This window comes from Fusarium keratoplasticum, chromosome 5, assembly GCF_025433545.1.
Source record: "Fusarium keratoplasticum isolate Fu6.1 chromosome 5, whole genome shotgun sequence".
Lineage (NCBI taxonomy): Eukaryota > Fungi > Ascomycota > Sordariomycetes > Hypocreales > Nectriaceae > Fusarium > Fusarium keratoplasticum.
This window is the reverse complement of record NC_070533.1, coordinates 3053872-3074113: the sequence shown is the minus strand read 5'-3', so window position 1 is coordinate 3074113 and position 20242 is coordinate 3053872. Positions and strand designations below refer to the sequence as shown.

Here is a 20242-nt window from a genome sequence, read left to right as displayed (position 1 = left end):
CAGGGTGTGCTCCTTTGGTAGTCAGGACGAGATGAATTGTGTTGATCCCGATGTTGACGGGAGATTGAACCTGGTGTGACTGTTTACGTGTCTTGGTGTTGTCGACCTTTGCCCCTGCCTCAGCAGTCAGGGGGGTGTAGGCCGTGGCTGGAGTTCAGCTTGGCAAGTGAATTTGTTGCCGGTCAGCGAGGGACATTGACAGACCTGGGCAAGGTCAGCCGTGCTGGCTGTCTGGTCTGTCGGGGCTTGCGCTGGTGCAACGATCGTCGACTTGGTTGTCGACTCATCACAGAGAAGAGTCACGATGACGCTTTCGATTACCAACTTCGGACTACGACATAGAACTTCAGGATACGACTGTCGGAATCTGGGTCGAATACAAAACGCTTGGTGGCATTATAAATACAGGCGAGAATCGGAAACCCATCCCCGGAGACAACCTTACAACATGGCCTTGGGGAAGTTTCGCATGGCCTGCCTTACACCCAGATCGCCCAACACCTCTTCCGCGCCTCCGAGGATGGCGTCGAACTTGTATGTTCGGTGGAACATCTCGATGAACTTGCCCATGCCGGTTTGTGTGAGGCCTCGGCCGCCCCAAATTTGCACAGCCTCGTCGGCAATCTCGTGGGCAGCGCGAGTCGCGCTCATCTTGAGCAGACCAATGGGGCCTGCAAGGTGCTGTGCCTGCTGCTTGTAGGGCATGTGGCACATCTGGTAGGTGATGGTTTCGAGCCAGGACTGATTGGCCTCGACCAACGCAATCATCTTGGCGAGCCTGGAAAGGTGTTAGATCAGAAATAAGTCTAGAAGACTGTCATAGGCGAACTCACTTTTGGCGGATGACGGGCTGGTCAATGAGCTGCTTGCCAAAAACCTGGCGCTGGTTCGACCACTTGAGACACTCCTCGACGATAGATCGCGACATGCGAAGACTGCCACCTGTTGGGAATTGTCAGCTCAGGTCTTGGATATCGGGGGTTTGAGAATAAGACTTACAAACCATCATCCATCGCTCGTGGTTGAAGTTGCTGAGGATGACGTGGATGCCCTTGTTCTCCTGACCAAGCAGGTTCTCTACTGGGACCTTGACATTTTCGAATGTCACGTAGGCCGTACCAGCGGCGGGAGAGTAGGATGTCTTGATGGCCTTGGTCTCGACGCCCTCTCCGCGCTCGATGAGGACGACGCTCAAGCCCTTGTCGGTTCGAACACCCGTCACAAAGTAATCTGCCCAACAGCCGTTGGTGATCCACTTCTTTGTTCCGTTGACAATCTGTCTTGCGTTAGATACGTTACGTTTGAATAGGCGCGGAGGGGCATCATACATAGTGCTTTCCATCAGGGGTCTTTTCGGCCGTGGTTCGCAGTCCAGCAACGTCTGAACCGGCAAACGCCTCGGTGATTGCAAGGCACAGCTTCTTCTTGCCGCTAAAGACCTCCTGGGCGATCTTGTTCTTCCAAGCCTCATCGTGCGCAAACTGAAGGACTGCCGTCAAGCCAATGGTCATGCCAGCCATGTTGCCATCGGCAAAGCCTCTAGCCATGGCCCTGGCCAGCTCTTGTCCCACAATCAAGTCGTGGAAGTAGTCAAACTCCTCGCCCTTGACTGCTCCGCCCATAAGCTCAACCCCGTGGAGATGCTTGCCGGGACCGAGTCGCATGTGCAAGATTCCCAACTCGCTCATGCGATCAATCATCTGCTGGCTGATGTACCGCCCTGTCGCCTCGCACTCCTGCGCCTCCTTGTATAGCTCGCTATCGACAAACTCTCTCAGCTTGCGCTGCAGGCGCTTATGACTGTCGCTGTAGTAGGGTGAGCGGAACGGCGGCGCGAGCCACAGAGGCTCCGCATAGGGCACCTTGCTGAGGTCACCGGGCTGCGGGGTGATGACCTGGGGCTTCTCGCCCTCAATGGTGCCAACGACGAGGCGCTCGTTCCTCGTCAGGACCTCGTGTCGGTGCAGGTTGTAGAAGGCAGCGGTGGCATCCTGGCCGGCGACCTGGCGGAGGACGGTCTCGCCGCCGGGGTGGGCGTCGACGAAGTCGGTGAGGTCGTAGACCTTGCTATCGATGATGCACCAGAGGGAGTCCTCCGTCGTGTGCGAGCGGACCTCCTCGCGGGAGAAGGTATCTGTAGGAGGACTCATGGCTGAGATAATCTACACGTCTAGCAAAGAAGCGCTTCAAACAATACAAAAAAAGGGGAGAGAGTTTGCAAGACGGAATAGGATCTAGATCTGGGTAAACAATAACAACAAAATCTACGTTCGACCCCAGATTTTTAAATCATGCCCAGCCGGCTCTCTCCCTGGCCTGGCTGACGTCGAGCCTCGGCTCCGAACAAAGCGGACCCTCTTTGTGGGTTCCCCAGCAAAGGGGTGACAATAGGAGACGTCTGATTGGTCCGGACGGGGCTCACTTCCATTTTGCGGGGGCGGGGCCGAAGGCTGGGCCTGCACATGATGGGACGATGATTGAGGAGGAGAGGGCGATTGTTGGTTTCACCCTGAGTCAATTCCTCGGCTGTTTTTTTGTTCTCTGGGTCCGAGGACCTTGGGAAATCGCGGTCCAAGGATGGCTGACGTCGAGACCGCTTGTTCTCCAGAAAGCCTGCTCTTCAAGAGAAAGCATCAATTGACGGCGCATTAGATTCGGAGGAACAGATCCTGCCTCATCCGCATTACTACAGTACCTAACGATAGCATAGATAGCCTCGATTATTCGAGTGAAGCTTGAAGCTTGAAGCATGGATTGCGAGCCTCCACTGTTGCTTATCACCATCCACTCCTCTAACCTTTGAAGCAGGCCCAGACCGGACACAGTGGTCTTTACTCGCCTCAAGTTGTCTAAAGAGATCATAGCAACTTAACTTTAACAGGATTTAAAGAATTGAGCACCCATGAGGTCAAGACGTCCGGAGGGTATTGTGCATTCACCGTGCCCGCACCAACAGGAGTTCAACGATCGCCAAACAAACAGTTCTTGCGCCCTAGTCGGAGAGACGAAAACGCATTAGGTGTACAAACCACCGTCAGCAACAAAAGTCGCGACAAGGTTATTGTCACTTTGAGACCTTCAAATAAGATAAAGAAATCTCTTGGGTAAAAGACGGTATTGCTCAGATATTATGAGCTCACTCTACTTCTCAACTTGAGGTTGTCTACAGAGTTGGAGAGCACCATTAGCCGCTGAAACGAGAGGACATATTTATCGTTACAAATACGGCCGAAAAAAGCCATTCATTCAAACCAACTTGGTACAAAACCCCTTTAAGATTTCTGGCGCATTTGGGAGCCGGGAGTGAGTGTTACTTAGCCGTGTCTTGGGATACCTAGACCGCCGTGTGGCTCTATTCAGCTCATGCGGCTTACGGTCTCAGACGAGGATTGCCCTGCAACACCCCAACTCCCAGAGCCTCGATCATGCGCGAGAGGAACTCTGGACCCTTGGAAATCCCGCCTCAGCGCTAAAGCAGGCCCAGATTTGAAGATGGCCAAACGCGGGGAGCCAGCCTCACTGTCGCCGACTTCAACGCACAGCATGCGAACAACAGACGGTTGGAGCGCATGTCGGGTTCCATGGTGACTGAGGCACTTGCATATGAACTAGCAGGTACCGGGAACCAAATCGATATGTGCGCGATGCCAGTGATTCGTGTAGATCGCTCCACTCGGTGCTGTCTCACTCCGGCATTGCTTTTAGATATATCTTGGCTTACAGTAGGAGCCCGGCCCGGTCCGGATTTGAAGGGAATCGGTAGGATCGATGTTGGAGTCTGTTTGGAGCCAAAGTGCCAGGCTTGTTCAGTACTGTAGTTGTGAATGCAGAGCTGGTTGATATCTATGAGATGGCACTATGTGTGCAGTGTCACGGATTGCTAGCTTCTCCACACAACCCGGAACTCGCTCCGCCTTCAACCGATAACAGCCTTGGGTCCATTGGATCCATTAGATCCATCCATGGATGGATATCATGTCCAAGCTCTTCTCTCTCTCTTCTCTCTGCAGAAACGTCGTCCCAGGCTATGCGACATTCCTTGTGCTACGCCACTGCCACTGTGCTTAAACCTCGACTCTTATCGCTCGCCAAGTACGTCACTAACCGTTTTTCCTTTAACCCCCGCCTCCTCCCTATAATTTCCGACGGTTCCTGGCGGCCCTTGGACCCGGCTCGCGAGTTCTGAGTCGCGGGACAAGTCCTTTTTTCTCCCGAAACGACGCCTGGCTTGATATGGCAGGATCTGGATCTAGAATGGGCCCTTTGAGGGGTGCCATGGAGGCCAGCCTGACAAACGACGCGTCCTCCCTCCTCCCCGTGTTCCCATGAGCACTTGTTCCCGTGCCGTCATTGGCTTGTCTCTTGTCCTCTTTGCTGCTGTCACTCTTTTTCTTTGCCGCCCCCGAGCCCACATGGGGGTTGGTTAATAGGAAAAGGGAACTTGCAGGAGCTGCGAGATATGCGCATCACTGGAGACTATGCCCGCCTCGTTCGCCTCACTCGCCCTTGTCGCTTCCCGCTGAGCCTCCTTATCAGCACGGATTTGCTCCAATGGCGGTTTCGCCGCCTGTTGAGTCAGGGCTTTTTGATGCTAGGAACACGAGGGCGTTGATGGCGGCGTCTGCCCCTGCGCCCGCTCACTCCCCGTGGTCGTTGGCTGGCTCTCGGTCGTTGATCCGCCTTTGTGTTGGCTCCTCGCCGTGTGTCCCTCGACTTGCCTTGGCCTTGCCTCGTTTCGTCCTCGGGTTCTACGACTGAAGGGTTTCCGAGGCCGTCCTGGCCTGGCCTCCACATGGTGAGCGACTTTCCAACCTACCATGGAGCTCCAGAGTCGCTCACCTCCATCCCTCACAGAAGAAGACCCAAGAGCTCCCGAGACACCACGCGCTCCGGTCCCCTTCCCCCCATCAAGTGGTGGATATTTACCCCCCTCGTGATCGTCATCGTCACGATATCTATCCCTTTTTGAGTTGTCATTACGGAGTACTCACCCTGCTTTGCCTACTCGTGGGACTTTGGTAGCCAGCTAGGCCCAACCTTGCCTTACCTGACTGTCCACCTTGTGACCTGCCTGTCAAATCTCGAAGTTTATATCCCCCCAGCCAGCCTCCAACCAAGCGCGGATCGGTCTGACTACACCCACCCACCCTATCATATATCGTTGATTCCCTGCCAGCCTATCTTGACTGCGCTTTGATACTGGAAGCCCAGCTCATCTCAGTCTCAACCAACTCTAACAAACTCACGTACAATCTTAACCAGTGTTATTACACATCGACCTTTCCCAGCATGGATGCTTACTCTATATGTTGCACTAGTCCTTCCGCCAGGAATACCTCCAAGATCTATCAGGATCTGTGGTCTACTCGCCTGCACACCCAGGTTGACCTCGGCCAAGACAGACTCTTGAAGAAACTCGCTACCATGGAAGGTTTCAGACAGGTAAGTGAATCGTGCATGTTCTTGCAACAGTGAGCGAGACTTCTGGTCCTATTGACCTCTTGCGTCTCCACCGGCGTTTGCGGCAATAATCCAATCGGTACAGCTCTCATCCTCATCATCCGCTCGGGCAGATACAAATCTGGACATTGCTGATACGATGCTCGCAGCGCTGGAAGGGCGATCTTGCCTCAAAACCTCACGTTGCTGTGGTCGGAGCTGGACTCGCTGGGCTCCGATGCGCAGACATCCTCCTACAGCATGGGTTCAGGGTCACAGTCATTGAGGCCCGCAACCGTGTTGGAGGTCGCCTGCACCAGGAGGTGCTCCCCAACGGACGCCTTGCCGACGTTGGACCCAACTGGATCCACGGCACCAAGGACAACCCCATGCTAGACCTGGCCAAGCAGACAAATACTGCGGTCGGTAGCTGGGACTTGACTTCCTGCGTGTTCGACGAAGATGGTGAACTTTTCACTGTCGAAGATGGAGAGAAGTACTCTGATGTGATGTGGGAGATTGTGCAGGATGCCTTCAAGCACTCCAACAACTCGTCCCAGGACATTGATCCCAAGGAGAGCCTTCACGACTTCTTTGTTCAGAAAGTGGCGGAGAAGATCCCCAGCACCGAGAAAGACTATGAAAGGAAACGAAACATTGTCATGCAAATATCCGAGCTGTGGGGTGCCTTTGTTGGAAGTCCCATCTACCGACAAAGCTTAAAGTTCTTTTGGCTTGAGGAGTGTATCGAGGGAGGCAAGTTTGAAGCAGAACCTGTTTCAGAAAACCAAGCTAACACTCATCAGAGAACCTTTTCTGCGCTGGCACGTACAAGAAGGTGTTGGATGCTGTCGCAAAGCCTGCGCTTGAGGGCGCTGAGATCAAGTTCCAGACCAAGGTCGAGAGGATATCGTACCGAACCGACCCTGAGGATAAGGCCAAGGTTCAAGTCAACGGCGGTCAAACTCTAGAGTTTGATGAGGTTGTCGTCACGGCTCCTCTCGGATGGCTAAAACGAAATCTGGCCGCTTTCGAGCCTGCGCTGCCTGCTCGCCTGACAAAGGCAATCGGCGCGATTGGGTACGGATGCCTAGAAAAGGTACGTTGTCATGATCCTCGTCTGTATGCACGGTGATACTTAAACGGCTACTACCTAGGTTTACATCACTTTCCCCAAGGCCTTCTGGCTCGCCCGTGAAGGTGACGACCGAAAAGCCCAGGGTTTCGTACAATGGCTCTCACCCAACTACGTGACCGAGTCAAATCCAAAGCGATGGAATCAGGAAGTCGTGGAACTTGCCAGCCTCACGCCAGAGACGTCACATCCTACCCTCTTGTTCTACACGTACGGCGAGCAATCGCAGTATCTCACCGGCCAGTTGGCTGAGCTCTCAGACCCGCGGAAGAAGGATGAGTTCCTACTCAACTTCTTTAAGCCATACTACTCGCGGCTGCCTCACTTCTCGGAGACCGACCCCGACTGTAAACCCACGGGATTCATGGCGACGGACTGGCTTCACGATGAGCTGGCCGGATTTGGAAGCTACAGCAACTTCCAGGTCGGGCTAGAAGAAGGCGATACGGATATCCGGACCATGAGAGAGGGTCTCCCGGACCACGGGCTGTGGTTGGCGGGAGAGCACACGGCGCCGTTTGTGGGGCTGGGCACGGCGACTGGAGCGTACTGGAGCGGTGAGTCGGTGGGCAGGAGGATAGCGGAGGCGTATGGGCTCACGAAGTGAGTATTTCTCTCTAATAGAGGGCTTGTCGGGTTGCTATAGATGGACATGGATACACATCTTGTAGATCTGGCAGCCGGATGGGCCTTGTACATGGGGCTACAATAGATGGCAGGCTCAGCAGGACTGCTCTCAGATGGCCAATTCCAGATGCTCGCGTGAGCATATTGTGAGTGTGTACCTGTCAGATTCAACCAGCTGGGTACCTGGACAGGTATACAAGCGTTGAAAGAGATCGATCCATGTGGCACCGTCGCTTGTTGTTGCACTAACCCAAGCCCATGGACAGCGGGATCAAAGGACAGGCAGCCCCAGGTCAAAGCAGCTGCTGCACAAAGCCAATACTGTGGTTGACCTACCCACGCATCATGGTAAAAAGGGAAATACATCCATGACGCGACCAACGCATCGCAGCAGTAGAGAGGGTGGTGTCGCCGTCTTGGTCGGATGGGTGGGAGAGGCAAGTCGAATTAGGCGCTTCACGACTCAAGTCGCCCACTGAGAGCGCGATGCACGGGTCAAATGACGCCCCCAGGGACCCCCTGGAAGCGGCGGGAGATGCCATCATCAACCCCCCTCACGTCACGACGGGCAGGGAGATGGATCTCTGACCGGCTCTGATGGAAGTCATTCATTCCCATGAAGAGTCACGAGCTGGCGGCTCTAGCGGCGTCCGAGTCGAGACTTACAGGGCACCTACCGCCTGTAACCCGTAGCCTTTGAGGATCTATGGAGCCCTGCTCCGCACTTCGGGCTGGAGAGTGCCCCCACCGCCCGGCGCGTTGCCGCCTCAGCCATCATTCATGCCCGCCCTCCCATGCATGTCGTGACAAGGTGTGACGCCTGTGACGGTGACCCGACTCTTTGGGAAAGTGTGCCTTGAAGCCTCTTGCCTGGCAACTCTAACTCTCTTCTTTACAACCGACGCCAACAACCTTTGGGCCTGCGTCTCAAGCCACGAAACAATTTCTTAATCTTGAATCTACTTTTTTTTCTTCTCCTTCTCCCTTCTCTTCTTCATCTACTCTCGTCTCGACTTGCTTCTTAACCCTCATCCCATGACCCTCCGCTTCCCTTAATCATGCTCTGCGGCCCCGCATCTGGCCGGGGGTCTCGAAGCTACCGATAGCACGCCCGACGCCGGCCTCTGCCTAGACGACGACCACTGCCTTGTTGACGCCTTGCGAACCGTGTTGACCGACTGTCGCCTTCTCTCTTACACTCTCTTCCATCGACTTCCCGGGCTGCGAGGGCACCCATCGCCACGCCCTCTCCCGCCGACTCGAGCGCGCTGACGTCGACGTCAACGCCGATATCATGGCGGCATTCTTCCAGTCGTTCCGGAGCTCCTCCATGCCAAAGAGGTTGCTCCGGTATGCCCTGTCACGGTTGGAACTCCTCGATGCCGACGCCCTCGATTTAGATAATTTGGATCTTGCCTGGGGACGGAATACGGTCCTCGAGTTTCGTGATGTCGGCATCAGACTCAAGGTAAGCAAGCCGCTCGGTCCTTGGCCCATGTGATTAACCCTGGCTTGTGATGGATGCTGATAACCCATCGCAGAAGCTCGACAAGCTGCTACACCTCCCCGAGACGTTTAGACTGCAAAAGGCAAAAGTGCTACTTCTGCGGATTAGCATTCCGATGGACTTTTATACGAGTCCTATCATAGTCGATATCGATGGCGTCAGTGTTGCTTTACAAGTGCTGGGCACAGAGCCCAAGTCAGGACGTGGAACAAAGACACCCGATGAAGTCCCCGTTGTCCCTAATACGGTCGATCTGGCGCAATCATTCCTCGAGACGACAAATAGATCAGAGCGCCAAGAACTTGAGGATGCTCTGGCTGCAGAGACGCAGGACATGGATGCTTCAGTAGCCATGAGCGACGACAGCAGCGACGACGACGGCCTGGCATATGGCACAGGCCAGCCGCTGTCTCTACCGGCCTTCATGGCCGACTTTTTGCAGGGCATCGTCGACCGCATGCAGGTCAGGATCAAGGATGTTAGCTTCCAGCTCGATGTCGAGGTCCCCGTCGAGCCGAATTCTCCTGCCAACGAGATGGTTTCTTTCCAGCTTGCCCTCGATAACATCGATGTCGAAGGAGTCACTACCCGTCCCAGCGAGGATGGCGAATCGCCCACAATCGTACCCAAGGAAGGCAAGCGACATGTCTCCTTGTCTAATGTACGGGCATACCTCATATCAGAAGCGAATGTCTTTTCCGCTCTGGCACGATCTCCCTCCATGACATCTCCCTCCGTCGCTTCCTCGCCGGCCATGACGAGAAATCCCCCATCCCGTCAGGCAACCACACTCTCACTTAGCAGTCTTCATGAGGAGTCTACAGCCTCATCTCACTCAATCCGAAATGACGAACCGATGACTTCATCGCATCAAACCATCTCTCAGGAGGAACCCTTGATTTCCTCCGAACACAGCATCGAGCAAGCAAACTCCGTGTCTTCATTACAGCAACACTCTCAACATTATTCCCAACATGCAGGTTCTATGGCCTCTTCTCTTGCAAGCCTCCAGGAGGACTACTCCGTGGCTCGCGAACCCCCAGAGCCCGAGTACCCCTCGAACGATAGCGAAGACGCATTGGATATTCCCTACGAATTCTCGGATGCTCAAGACGAAGATGCCGAAGACAGCCCAGCGACTCCACGGGCCTCGATGTATCATGACTTCAACAATCCGCTCAATGAGGAGCCTCTGTTCCATTCAACCATGATTTCTGCCGATCATCCATCTCACTCCACGGCACTTGAGAACGAGAGACCTCAGTGGGCGAACGTTGAGCGAGAGGCCAGGTCTGCCCCGGCTCTACAGCACGGTTTGCAGCCATTCAGCCTGCAAGCCTTTCACTCAAGAACACCAGAGGGCCCCCTCAGTCGGTCTACTTCCAGTGAAAGCTTCGGTGCTGGATCAACCGAAGATCTCGCCCAGTCTCACATGTACACTCACGAAGATGCAGAGAGCATGTACATGAGTGCATTCTCACAAGCAAGTTCTCGGTCTGCAGCAGTATCGCCTCCGGCTGCTTCTCACCACACTCCACCCCCAGTGGAGCGGCTAAGCGAATCAATCAAGCCCGTGGAGAAGCCAGCTTCGCCTGTCGCAGAACCTGAAGTACCAGATCTAGCGAAATCTCACGCCTCCATTGTGGAACCCCAGACGCCTCCTCTGGACGAGCCCAAGGCGCCTGCCGCGGAGGCAAAGGAGCCCAAGCCGTTCATCCCGGGTGCATGGGATGAGGACCTAGACGAAAGCCACTCATGGACAACACCAGCCTCAATGAAGCGCTCAGCTCATACTACTGAAGACGCATCAGATAGTGACTCCTCTGAGCCAGCCTTCTCCCGAGCCTGTATTGCCGAGACTGAACCTGAGGCCCCAAGCACGCCTGTCAAACACCAAGACGATGTTCCCACTCCCAAAGGACCAACACGCCTGGTCAAGGAGATTCTCAATCTCAAGACGATCTCGATATACATTCCTTCTCAGCATAAGCACCTACATGTTCAGCCTGCATCTCCTGAGTCTGTAGCTCAGCTATCACAGTCTTTGGGACGGTCAGCATATCCACAAGCGCCAGGCGCATTCTCGGTACATGGAGCTGCATCCACGCATCCGTCTCATCCAGCGTCGAACGTAGATGACACTCTAGAAGTGAATCTTTCTCCCATCAATGTTCGCTTTGATACTTCACTGGGCTTCTTGCTTGCCATGGTTGTAGGGAAACTGCTTGAAGCAGTCCAAGGAAAGAAGCCGGCCCCAGCTGGAGAAAGCAAGCAGGGAACAGATACGAAGACGCCTAATGTGAAGCTAACACTCGAGGAAGTCAAGCTCGACTTTCTTAATCGGCTCGGTGGAGTTTCAGACACACCCGAGCGTTACTTGGATCCGTCCGCTTTTATCTTTGATCAAGAGGTCCTACTCAACCTAACACTCCAGAACTTGGTCATCTCCACATCTCAGACCCAGGTGCCGGTGGTTGAGGGTAAGGCCGCGACAAAACCAGCCTCTTTGACAAAGATAGATTTGCAAAAGTTCCGCTTCGGATACGCCAACGGCGATATCATATCGTTCGATAGCGGCCGGCCGATGAGCACGTCAGTTAAAGACACGTTCCTCACCAGCGGGTCTGATATTGGCGTCAACATTCTCCAGTCAGGAGACAATATCAGGACGAATGTCGAAACCTTGCCGCTTGTGTTCCAGCTCGATCTACGACGACTCGACGAAACCTTCAGCTGGTTTGGTGGCTTAAGTAGCTTCCTTAACATGAGTGCCTCGATCGCATCCAGTCCTTCACCAACGCCCAAACCAGCTCCCGTTCCGCAACAGAAACCTCGAGGTGTTCGCTTCGATACTCCTATTGACCCAGCAGACAAGTCTGCTGCAGCAGCGAACAAGGTTAACATCCGAATCGGAGGGTCTTGGGTGGAGTTGGTGGGCAAAGACTGCAGTCTGACAGCAGAAACAAGTGCAATCAAGCTCGTGAGCCGGGATGAGGGTATCGGAATGGGATGCAGTATGATGCGCTTGTCCGGACCTTACTTGAAGAACCCGACGTCCGAACCTGCCATAACCACCGAAGTTGGAGGTGTTAGGATCAATTTCCTCATGGCCCCTCAGGATTCCGATCTCGAGAAGCTCCTTGAGCTTATTATTCCGTCAAAGCTCCAGTTTGACGGCGGCAATGACGAGATCATGGTCGATACTTTACTCCGCCAGCGACGAAAGGGTTCGGTTCTGAGGGCGTCTGTTGATTCGGTCAATGTTCGCATTCAAAACATGGCTCAACTCTCCGTCCTCCCGGATCTTGGAGAGGAACTTGCAAAGCTCTCGACCGTGGCGAAATACCTACCGGAAGACGATCGTCCTGGTCTGTTGACACTCGGGGATATTGAAAAGGTGGGTGTCAGTCTGGACTTTGGCGGGAAGCTGGGCCACTTTGGCGCCGAGTTGAAGGGACTGAACGTTGGTCACATCACCGTACCGTCACTCATTGCCATCGCGGTAAACGGTATCTCCCTAAAGAGAAACCGGTCAGAAGAGCTTGTCAGCACTGTGTCATTCGTCAAGGAGATTTCACCTCGAGGCCCGGTTATCATGGCAAGGATGATCGGCGACGACATCGAGCCCCTGATCAAGATAAAGATGCAAGATTTATGCATCGATTACCGAGTTCCTACCATCATGGATATCCTGGACCTTGGAGATGATGCAACACCCCAGGACTTTGAGGCAAGCCTCGCTGCGTCCGTGGCGAACCTAGGCGACCAAGCACACAATGTCCTTACAAGACCGCCTGGCTCTCCGTCTGACAAGTCAAAGGCTGCCAATCCCATGACCCTGGATATTGGCTTCCGCGACTGTCTTCTTGGACTGAACCCCCTCGGCCATTCTTCCAAGCTAGTCATCTCACTTACTGATGCTCACCTTATCGCCGTGCTACCCAAGGACGTGGACACAAGTGCCACCTTTACCATCAAAAAGTCGTCCATTTTGCTCATTGACGACATCGCCCAGTTTACAATCGACGCACCACCAGCTACCCAGAGACCCCGTGCGTCGTCATCGACATCTCGTCAGGTGACGGACATGTGTGCCCGGGGATACGTGGAGATCTGCTACATCTCATCCACCAAGGTCATTGTAGATGTCAAGGCTCTTCAGGATGACGAGAAGCAGCTCAATGTGGAGGTTCAAGATGGCCTCGTTGTCTTGGAAACGTGTGCAGACTCGACACAAACTCTTATTGCATTGGCCAACGCTCTCAAGCCCCCAACGCCACCCAGCAAAGAGGACAAGTATCGAACAGACCTGATCCCCGTTCAGAATCTCCTCGCCTCCATATCGGCAGAGGCGTTCGGAAGGGCCGAGGGAGACTACGACTTTGATCAGGACTTTGCAGGAGCTCAAGAAATGGCAGGCAGTGGTTCCGACGCTGGGTACAACACAGACAGCCCACTGCAAGTCGAGTCCCAGTTTTACGATGGGGATCAGGCCGGTGAGAAGCTGTTGTTTGATGCCTCAAGCAGTTCTATCCTATCTCTCAGTAACAAGGGCAAGGGCGTGGATGGCGACTCGTCGGTGCTCCTGAGCAGAGACTCTGAGGACTCGGATGATCTCCTCATTCAAGAAGATTATTACGACCGCGGCGATTCCAAGGACAGCAAGGCCAAGGTGTGGAACTCGAGAAGAAACACTCACGACAGAGCGCTGCGGGAGCTGGTCAAGCGATGTCCCCTGAAGGCCTCGGTGAGAGGTGTGCATGTGATCTGGAATCTCTTTGACGGCTACGATTGGACCCGTACGCGAGATGTCATCACAAAAGCAGTACAGGAGGTTGAGGCCAAGGCGTATGAGCGACAAGCCCAGTACAATGTGTATGAGCAAGAGCTTGAGGATGAGGAAGCGATCGGGGACTTCCTCTTCAACTCGATATACATCGGCATCCCTGCCAATCGCGATCCTCAGGAGCTGGCTCGAGCCATCAATGAAGGTTTGAACGATCATCTGACTGAGACGGAGTCAATCGCTACCACGGCCTTCACATCGTCAACGAACCGAACTGTCCGCTCCCGTCAGCCGAAATCGAAGCGACTCAAGCTCAAGCGTAGCAAGCACCACAAGATCACCTTCGAGCTGCAGGGCATCGACGTGGACTTGTTCGCTTACCCTCCTGACTCTGGCGAAACGGTTAACTGCATCGACCTCCGCGTGAACAACCTGGATATTTTCGATCATGTTCCAACATCGACATGGAAGAAGTTTGCTACATATGATCAAGACATGGGCGAGCGAGAGATGGGCACGAGCATGGTTCACCTGGAGCTTCTCAACATCAAGCCACAGCCATCTCTCGAGGCATCCGAAATCGTCCTGCGAGCAACTCTTCTACCCTTGCGACTACACGTTGACCAAGACGCCTTGGACTTTATTACGCGCTTCTTTGAGTTCAAGGACGAGAGCGTGCCCGTCCACACATCTAAGAGCGATGTGCCGTTCATCCAGAGGGCCGAGATCAATGCTATTCCAGTCAAGCTGGACTTCAAGCCCAAGCGAGTCGATTATGCCGGCCTCAGGTCCGGGCACACAACTGAGTTCATGAATTTTATCGTTCTTGAAGAGGCGAGGTTGACGCTTCGGCGAGCGATCGTTTATGGTGCGATTGGCTTTGACAAGCTGGGTAAGACTCTCAACGATACCTGGATGCCCGATGTCAAGGCGAATCAGCTTCCTGGTGTCCTGGCTGGTCTCGCCCCTGTCCGCTCGATCGTCAACGTCGGCAGCGGCTTCAAGGATCTTGTAGAAATTCCTCTGCGCGAATACAAGAAGGATGGTCGTGTCGTTCGCAGCATTTCCAAGGGTGCTACCGCCTTTGCTCGCACAACAGGCACAGAGCTCGTGAAGCTGGGTGCCAAGCTAGCTGTGGGCACTCAATACGCCCTCCAAGGCGCCGAGGGCATGCTCTCAGATCCACAGCAGGCGTATGATGGCTGGGATGAGGATGATTTCGACGAGGAGGACAAGAGACAGATTTCGCTCTATGCAGACCAGCCCACAGGAGTCATCGCTGGTATCCGAGGCGGATATCGTTCCCTTGCTAGGGACGTCAACGTCGTTCGCGATGCCATCATCGCAGTGCCGGGCGAGGTCATGGAAAGCTCGTCTGCGACGGACGCAGCAAAGGCTGTTTTGAAGCGAGCACCGACTATTCTCTTCCGACCTGCTGTTGGTGTTTCCAAGGCGCTGGGTCAGACACTGATGGGAGCGACCAATTCGATTGATCCACACAACAGACGACGCATTGCCGAGGTAAGTTTATGTCGTTGTTTTTTCTTGATAGGCATGGGGGCTAACAAAGTAACAGAAGTACAAGAAACCTTGAAGCATTCGCTCAATTCCAGGATAATGGTGAAGGAAACACCAAGGCGTCCTGACATGATGGCCACACCCTGCTACTTCTCAGCACTCTGGCCCTTTTCTTTATTTTTCTCCTTTTTCTTTCCTTATCTTCACGTCAGTTATTGTTTAATCGCATATATCGGTGCTCAGGGCTGGGATCCTCTGTCGTTTTTTTGAGATACAGCCATGCATGCATCCGTGGAAACCCCATCCATGATAGATCGGCGAAAACGGGACGGGCACGCAAACGCCCCATGATAGACCTTGAAAGCCATGCGTGGGAATTTGTCCTTTTCTTTTTCGAGTTTGGAGTTGGATCTTTCTTATTACGGGAGTGAGTGAATGAGCGAATATGAACGTGGACGACATGGGTTTTCTTTTGATGGATTCTCTTCCTTTGGGTCTCAGTGGAAGGCAGTCTGAATTGTTATTATAGATGTCTGTACCAGATTGCATGATACCACTTTGTTGAGTTTGGCTATTCTGTCTTTTCGTTTATCCTGTTTTTAAAAAAAGAACAAAAAAAGCATCAATGTCCCATTCTGAGGCTCAACGAGTTGTCCTTTCCGCCAACATGAACATCACACCATGCCTTAATACCCACTAGTTACGCTATTTCCTTCTCCTAAAAGCCGTCATCAGGAATCCCCTTCTCCTTCTCTGCAGCCTTCCTCGCCCTATTCATGTCAACCCACCAGCTGTGCGTCTCCTCAGTCCCCGTCCACTCGCCCTTCTCATCAATCTCATCCCACGGCTTGGGGCTCAGAATGTAGTGAATGTTCTTGACATTCTCGTCCCGCCAGATTTGTGCATGCACACCCTCCCACCTCAAAGTCTTGAGCGCGTTGTATACGTAGGGTAGCGCGACCCAACGCCCGCGGTACAAGTCAGATAGCAGCGACTGATCTGCAAAGTCCATGTTGTCCGTATTCGTCTCCATGTACGCTAGGATCTGGGTGTAGAGTGTCTTTGAGGGGTTGATGACCTGTAAGCCCCCATTTATAGAGCCCACGGGTCCGACAGAAGGGTCTGCACCCACAGATTGGGCAACGTCAGGGTTCGCGTGCTGCGACGTGAAGGCGCAGTTTGAGGGGATCCAGTCTTTGGGGTAGTGAGGTTTCTTGAGAGGATTGCAGACACAAGCATGGCCTGCTGCAAAGACACGTTTGCTAGTAGTTTTGTCCCCCGTTGCAGCCAGCGCAGGGGGATCCAGCTCGAGGTCCATCAGCTCATCCATGTTCCTCAAAACGAGCATGTCCGAGTCGAGCTGGACGACACGGTCATACTCAGTCAGGGAGAAAGGTGCAAGTTTGCTCCAACAGTCGTAGAACCGCGGCTCGTTTGTGAAGTCGTGACCTTTGGTTGGGAGGAGGTAGGGTATGCGCTGAGAGGGAATACCACGGACACGCAGGGCTTCACGGCCTTCTGAGGGAAATGAGTCGGTATAAAGAGCTACGAGGGGGTACCGCGAGTTAACGACCCGAAGGGAGTAGTCAAGAGTAAGAAGGCCAGGCAGGTAGTTGAGGTTGGTGATGAGAGTTGTCCAGACTAGGACATTGAACATCAGTAAAGTGATAGCACAATCGCGATGCCTATATACCTTTGTCCGAGTCAACTGCACGTCTCTGAGGCTCTGAATCTGCCATTTTGCAGACATTTAGCGTGTTGTGGATAGTCAGGGTTCATAGTTCAGTAGTTCCGGGGGGAAGGTTTGGTAGCAACTTGATGGGGAGGTTTCCATGAGAAGCCATGAGTAACAAAGGCGGACACTGAGAGTTCAGATGCCCATGATATCAATTTTTTTTTTGCATCTATTCGTGTACAGGGCCAGATATGAAGCCTCCTGCACACGAACGCACTCGACATGTCAAATTGTCGACTTCGACAATTCTCCATGGTTCCTAAGCAAGGCGGGACATGTCTAGGTTGCCAATGACGCGCCTCTGACGATTTTCATAGCAGAGTATGATCTAAGAAGAGATCCAAGGCCACAGGTCTTGATGGGTTCTGCTGTAGTCCAGGGGAGCTTGTCAGCTCGCGAGACTTTGACCGAGGGAAGAAGGAGGAAATTCCACTTACACGCTGAGATGGATGTGAGTCATGTGTCCACCACAAGCTGTGTGGCACAAGATCGATCTCACCTCGGCACGATATGCAAGGTCCTCTTACAGGGAAGTGCCATGCCTAGGTACCAGCATCAAAGCTTCTCCCGTCGGCAATGCAAGCAAGGAAGGGCCTCGAGCGCCAAGACGATCGATCCAGAAAATGTCAGTCGTCTGAGCCTCATGAACTCATCCCACGTCACATCGCCGAGCTAACTCCTCGATCCACAGACGCGGCTCCGAGCAAGTCAAGCTCGGCACCGCTGTCGGACATAAGTCCGTTGCATCATTGCCCAAGGCTTCGGTGATCGTCCGAGGCTGAACAGCCGGGGCCTCTGACCAAAGCCTGGGGAAGAGCCGCAGGACCGATTGGTGCGCTATGAGCGTACTATGTCGGGTAAAAAGAAAGCGAGGCACACATAGTAGTTGAAAACTATGTATGCTGGTTGTAAGTCGTTGTTGGTGTTGCGTACAGTTGCAGCAACAGAGTGGAAACACTACGATAACAGCCGCTGGAAAAGCCACGCGGATTATGGCTTGCTATCAAACGCAAGATAATGCAAGACCGGAAACCACCGCCGGTCACGTTATCTCATCGCATCTGCACGAAAGGCATGTGAAATCGTTTCCGGTTGACGATCAGCAAGTAACTCGCCATGCGTGGGCTGAGCTGAGCTGAGCTGTTCCATACCAGAAGGAACCGAGGCAGATGTATCACTGTCAAAAGGGCCGAAGTTGATATCTTCATCGTCTGATATCATCAACTTAGACTCAGCCAGCGACATTGTCGTGCTTCCAGAGATAACGAACACGGCAACCATGATAGTTCGTGTCCACGGTTGCCAGAGGTGATTGGCTGTCTGCGTACGCAGTATCTGCCTGTATTTTTGTTTTTTTGTTGAGCTTGTGCTTCACCGTCAGCCCCCTGAAGTAACTGAACTCGTCATCTTGGCGTGTCCATCACTGTAGCAAGATCGACACCACCATGGCCATTGCCGAAGCCATGTGCTATCGGATCCCTTCCCGTTCAAGATTGCGCTCGGTGAGTTCAAGGTGAAGCGGTCGATAGCGCCCAGGAACCAGGTGAGTTCAACAATTTTGGATGCGCCAGGGCCGCCGTAATTCCAACAATAGCAGCCATCCCCTCCCCTACCTAGAATTGTCCGGGCCAGTTAGTCGTGCCGCCGCCCTCCATTCTCAACGCACCGCCCTGTCTCAACTGTCCCCTGTCTCGCCTGAGCTTGGTTCTAGATTTCCATTGGCATATTTCGCCTTTCAATTTGAAATCGGGGTCAAAGTGTAGCTCAACAATTCGACACGTGCGCAACCCTAGCTTTGGCACAGCCTAGTCTCAAGTTAGCAACACCAGGGTCTGGAGAGCATGGGCAGCATCAAGTGCCGTCGATGCTTCCTGTTCCTCTGTCGAGCTGTCCAAAAATGACTGCTTCTCCGAATGTCAAGCTCGTAACTACGAGATCTTAGCATCTGATAACTTGAATGCCGAATCTCTGACATCGGACGTTCTCCGTCCGGTCGACCGAGGCAATTCACACTTTTGGATCGAGCAATTACCGATGGGAAGCCCCCAATCAAGGTGCCAAAGACGCTGGGATCTGCGACGGAGTCTGCTCTGTCTCCCCGGCCCAAAGGGGACTCCCGAGCAACCGAGCTGGCGGGTTCCTGCAAGTGGACCTGGGGACCTTCGAGTCTGGGCAGACTGGCCTGTTTTCCTTGTCACGGGTCCCCTCCCGGAGTCGAGCTCTTGACAAGGTGCCCTGTGCGTGTGCTTCTGCTTGTGCTTGCTTCCCCAGTGCCGTGCCGACATGCAGCGTTGGTCTTGGTGCCGCTTTAAGATAGTTCCAGGTGATCTCGTGCTAGGGAAAGCCAATCGAGGTGAGTCACTTCCTCACCTTGCTTCTGGAAGACTGGTACAGGTGAGGAGCTGGTGATAAATGGTTGCGCGTCCTTGTAACAGAACAGGTAAGCCCAACGTCATTGACATTGACGTGGAGGAAGCGACACGCAAACGCTCCATCTCTTAACAAACAGGACTTGTACCGTAGCTTTCTGACCGCCTTACCATGGCCCTGTCTTCAATTGGTTCGTTTCATGGCGATCTGTCAAGGAGGGACAGGCACCATCCACGTGCGCCAGCCAGATCACTCTGCCCCTGCCGAGAACTTCATCAGCGAAGCAGATGCTTGTTGGTGGCAACCGACAAGCGTGAGACATGGGGACACCGAGAGGGGGATGTTAAAGCGGCGCCGGTCCACCCGCAGGGCCCTTGTCTCGCTCATCCCAGCACTGATGCATGGGGATCTCTCAACGAGTTCCACCACCAATTCCATTGCGTTCGCGGTTGCGGTGTTGCGACTGAGAGCGCGGCTGGGTGCTGTAAGGATGGGCCCATACCAGCTTCTCTGGCGGCGTGCTGCGACGCTCTGCATTGAGAGCTGTCGTCACTTGACGCCACTGTTCCATGCTTCCCTTGTTTGTGGTGTCCAGACGTGCTGTCCCATCAATGGGGAGCATCTCAGCACGGGGCAACTGTTGCATACAGACATGCCCCTCTCTATCGCCGTCACTTCACCTCCAAATCGGTCATTGACGGCTCAAGAAGCTCGAGTGGTTCGAGGTCGAGGACGAGCAAGCTGGGGCTTAGCGACGACTGTACATTCTCCATAATTGTCCCCTTTCTTTTCGATGGTCGGGGGTGGATCCGTAGCTCCCCAGCAGAACGAGAGCTGGAGGAGCAAGACCGTGCTGGACGAGGTGACTTTCTGAACCGGGGTGCTTGATGAGGCTGCTGATTGGATCTCAACATCCAGCGATGCAATGTCCCACACCGCGGCATTCGGTATTCCGTCGCTGAGAGCCAGTGTCAGAGGTGCCCCCCCGGCGATTGCTATGTGCTGCCGCTGACGGGTGACCACCTTTCGACCTGGTGTTTTTCCTTTTTCTGCTAGACGGCGTTTGAGGGGTCGCTGGCTGGATTTGAAAGCTGGGGTGTTTGTGTTGGTGTGTAAGTTGGCTGT

General features: G+C 53.8%; 2 protein-coding genes and 2 pseudogenes across 4 annotated transcripts, besides 2 other annotated features; 2 read left to right on the top strand and 2 right to left on the bottom strand.

Moving 5' to 3' along the window:
* Positions 1-441: 441 nt before the first annotated feature.
* On the bottom strand, positions 442-2162 carry NCS57_00757800 (annotated as a pseudogene). Its single transcript has 4 exons — positions 1329-2162; positions 1000-1276; positions 834-942; positions 442-778 (listed from the first exon to the last, which is right to left on the bottom strand).
* Positions 442-2162: a sequence feature.
* A 3049-nt stretch (positions 2163-5211) lies between these two features.
* Positions 5212-7181, top strand: NCS57_00757700 (annotated as a pseudogene). The gene is made up of 4 exons: positions 5212-5442; positions 5610-6138; positions 6246-6538; positions 6597-7181.
* Positions 5212-7181: a sequence feature.
* Positions 7182-8495: 1314 nt separating this feature from the next.
* Positions 8496-15088, top strand: NCS57_00757600 (Autophagy-related protein 2; the record flags this gene model as incomplete). The annotated part of the gene is made up of 3 exons (XM_053057422.1): positions 8496-8669; positions 8743-15015; positions 15071-15088. The coding sequence occupies 3 exons, from the start codon at positions 8496-8498 to the stop codon at positions 15086-15088; spliced, it is 6465 nt and encodes a 2154-aa protein (XP_052913617.1).
* Positions 15089-15730: 642 nt separating this feature from the next.
* On the bottom strand, positions 15731-16751 carry NCS57_00757500 (uncharacterized protein; the record flags this gene model as incomplete). The annotated part of the gene is made up of 2 exons (XM_053057421.1): positions 15731-16653; positions 16706-16751. The coding sequence occupies 2 exons, from the start codon at positions 16749-16751 to the stop codon at positions 15731-15733; spliced, it is 969 nt and encodes a 322-aa protein (XP_052913616.1).
* Positions 16752-20242: the final 3491 nt, after the last annotated feature.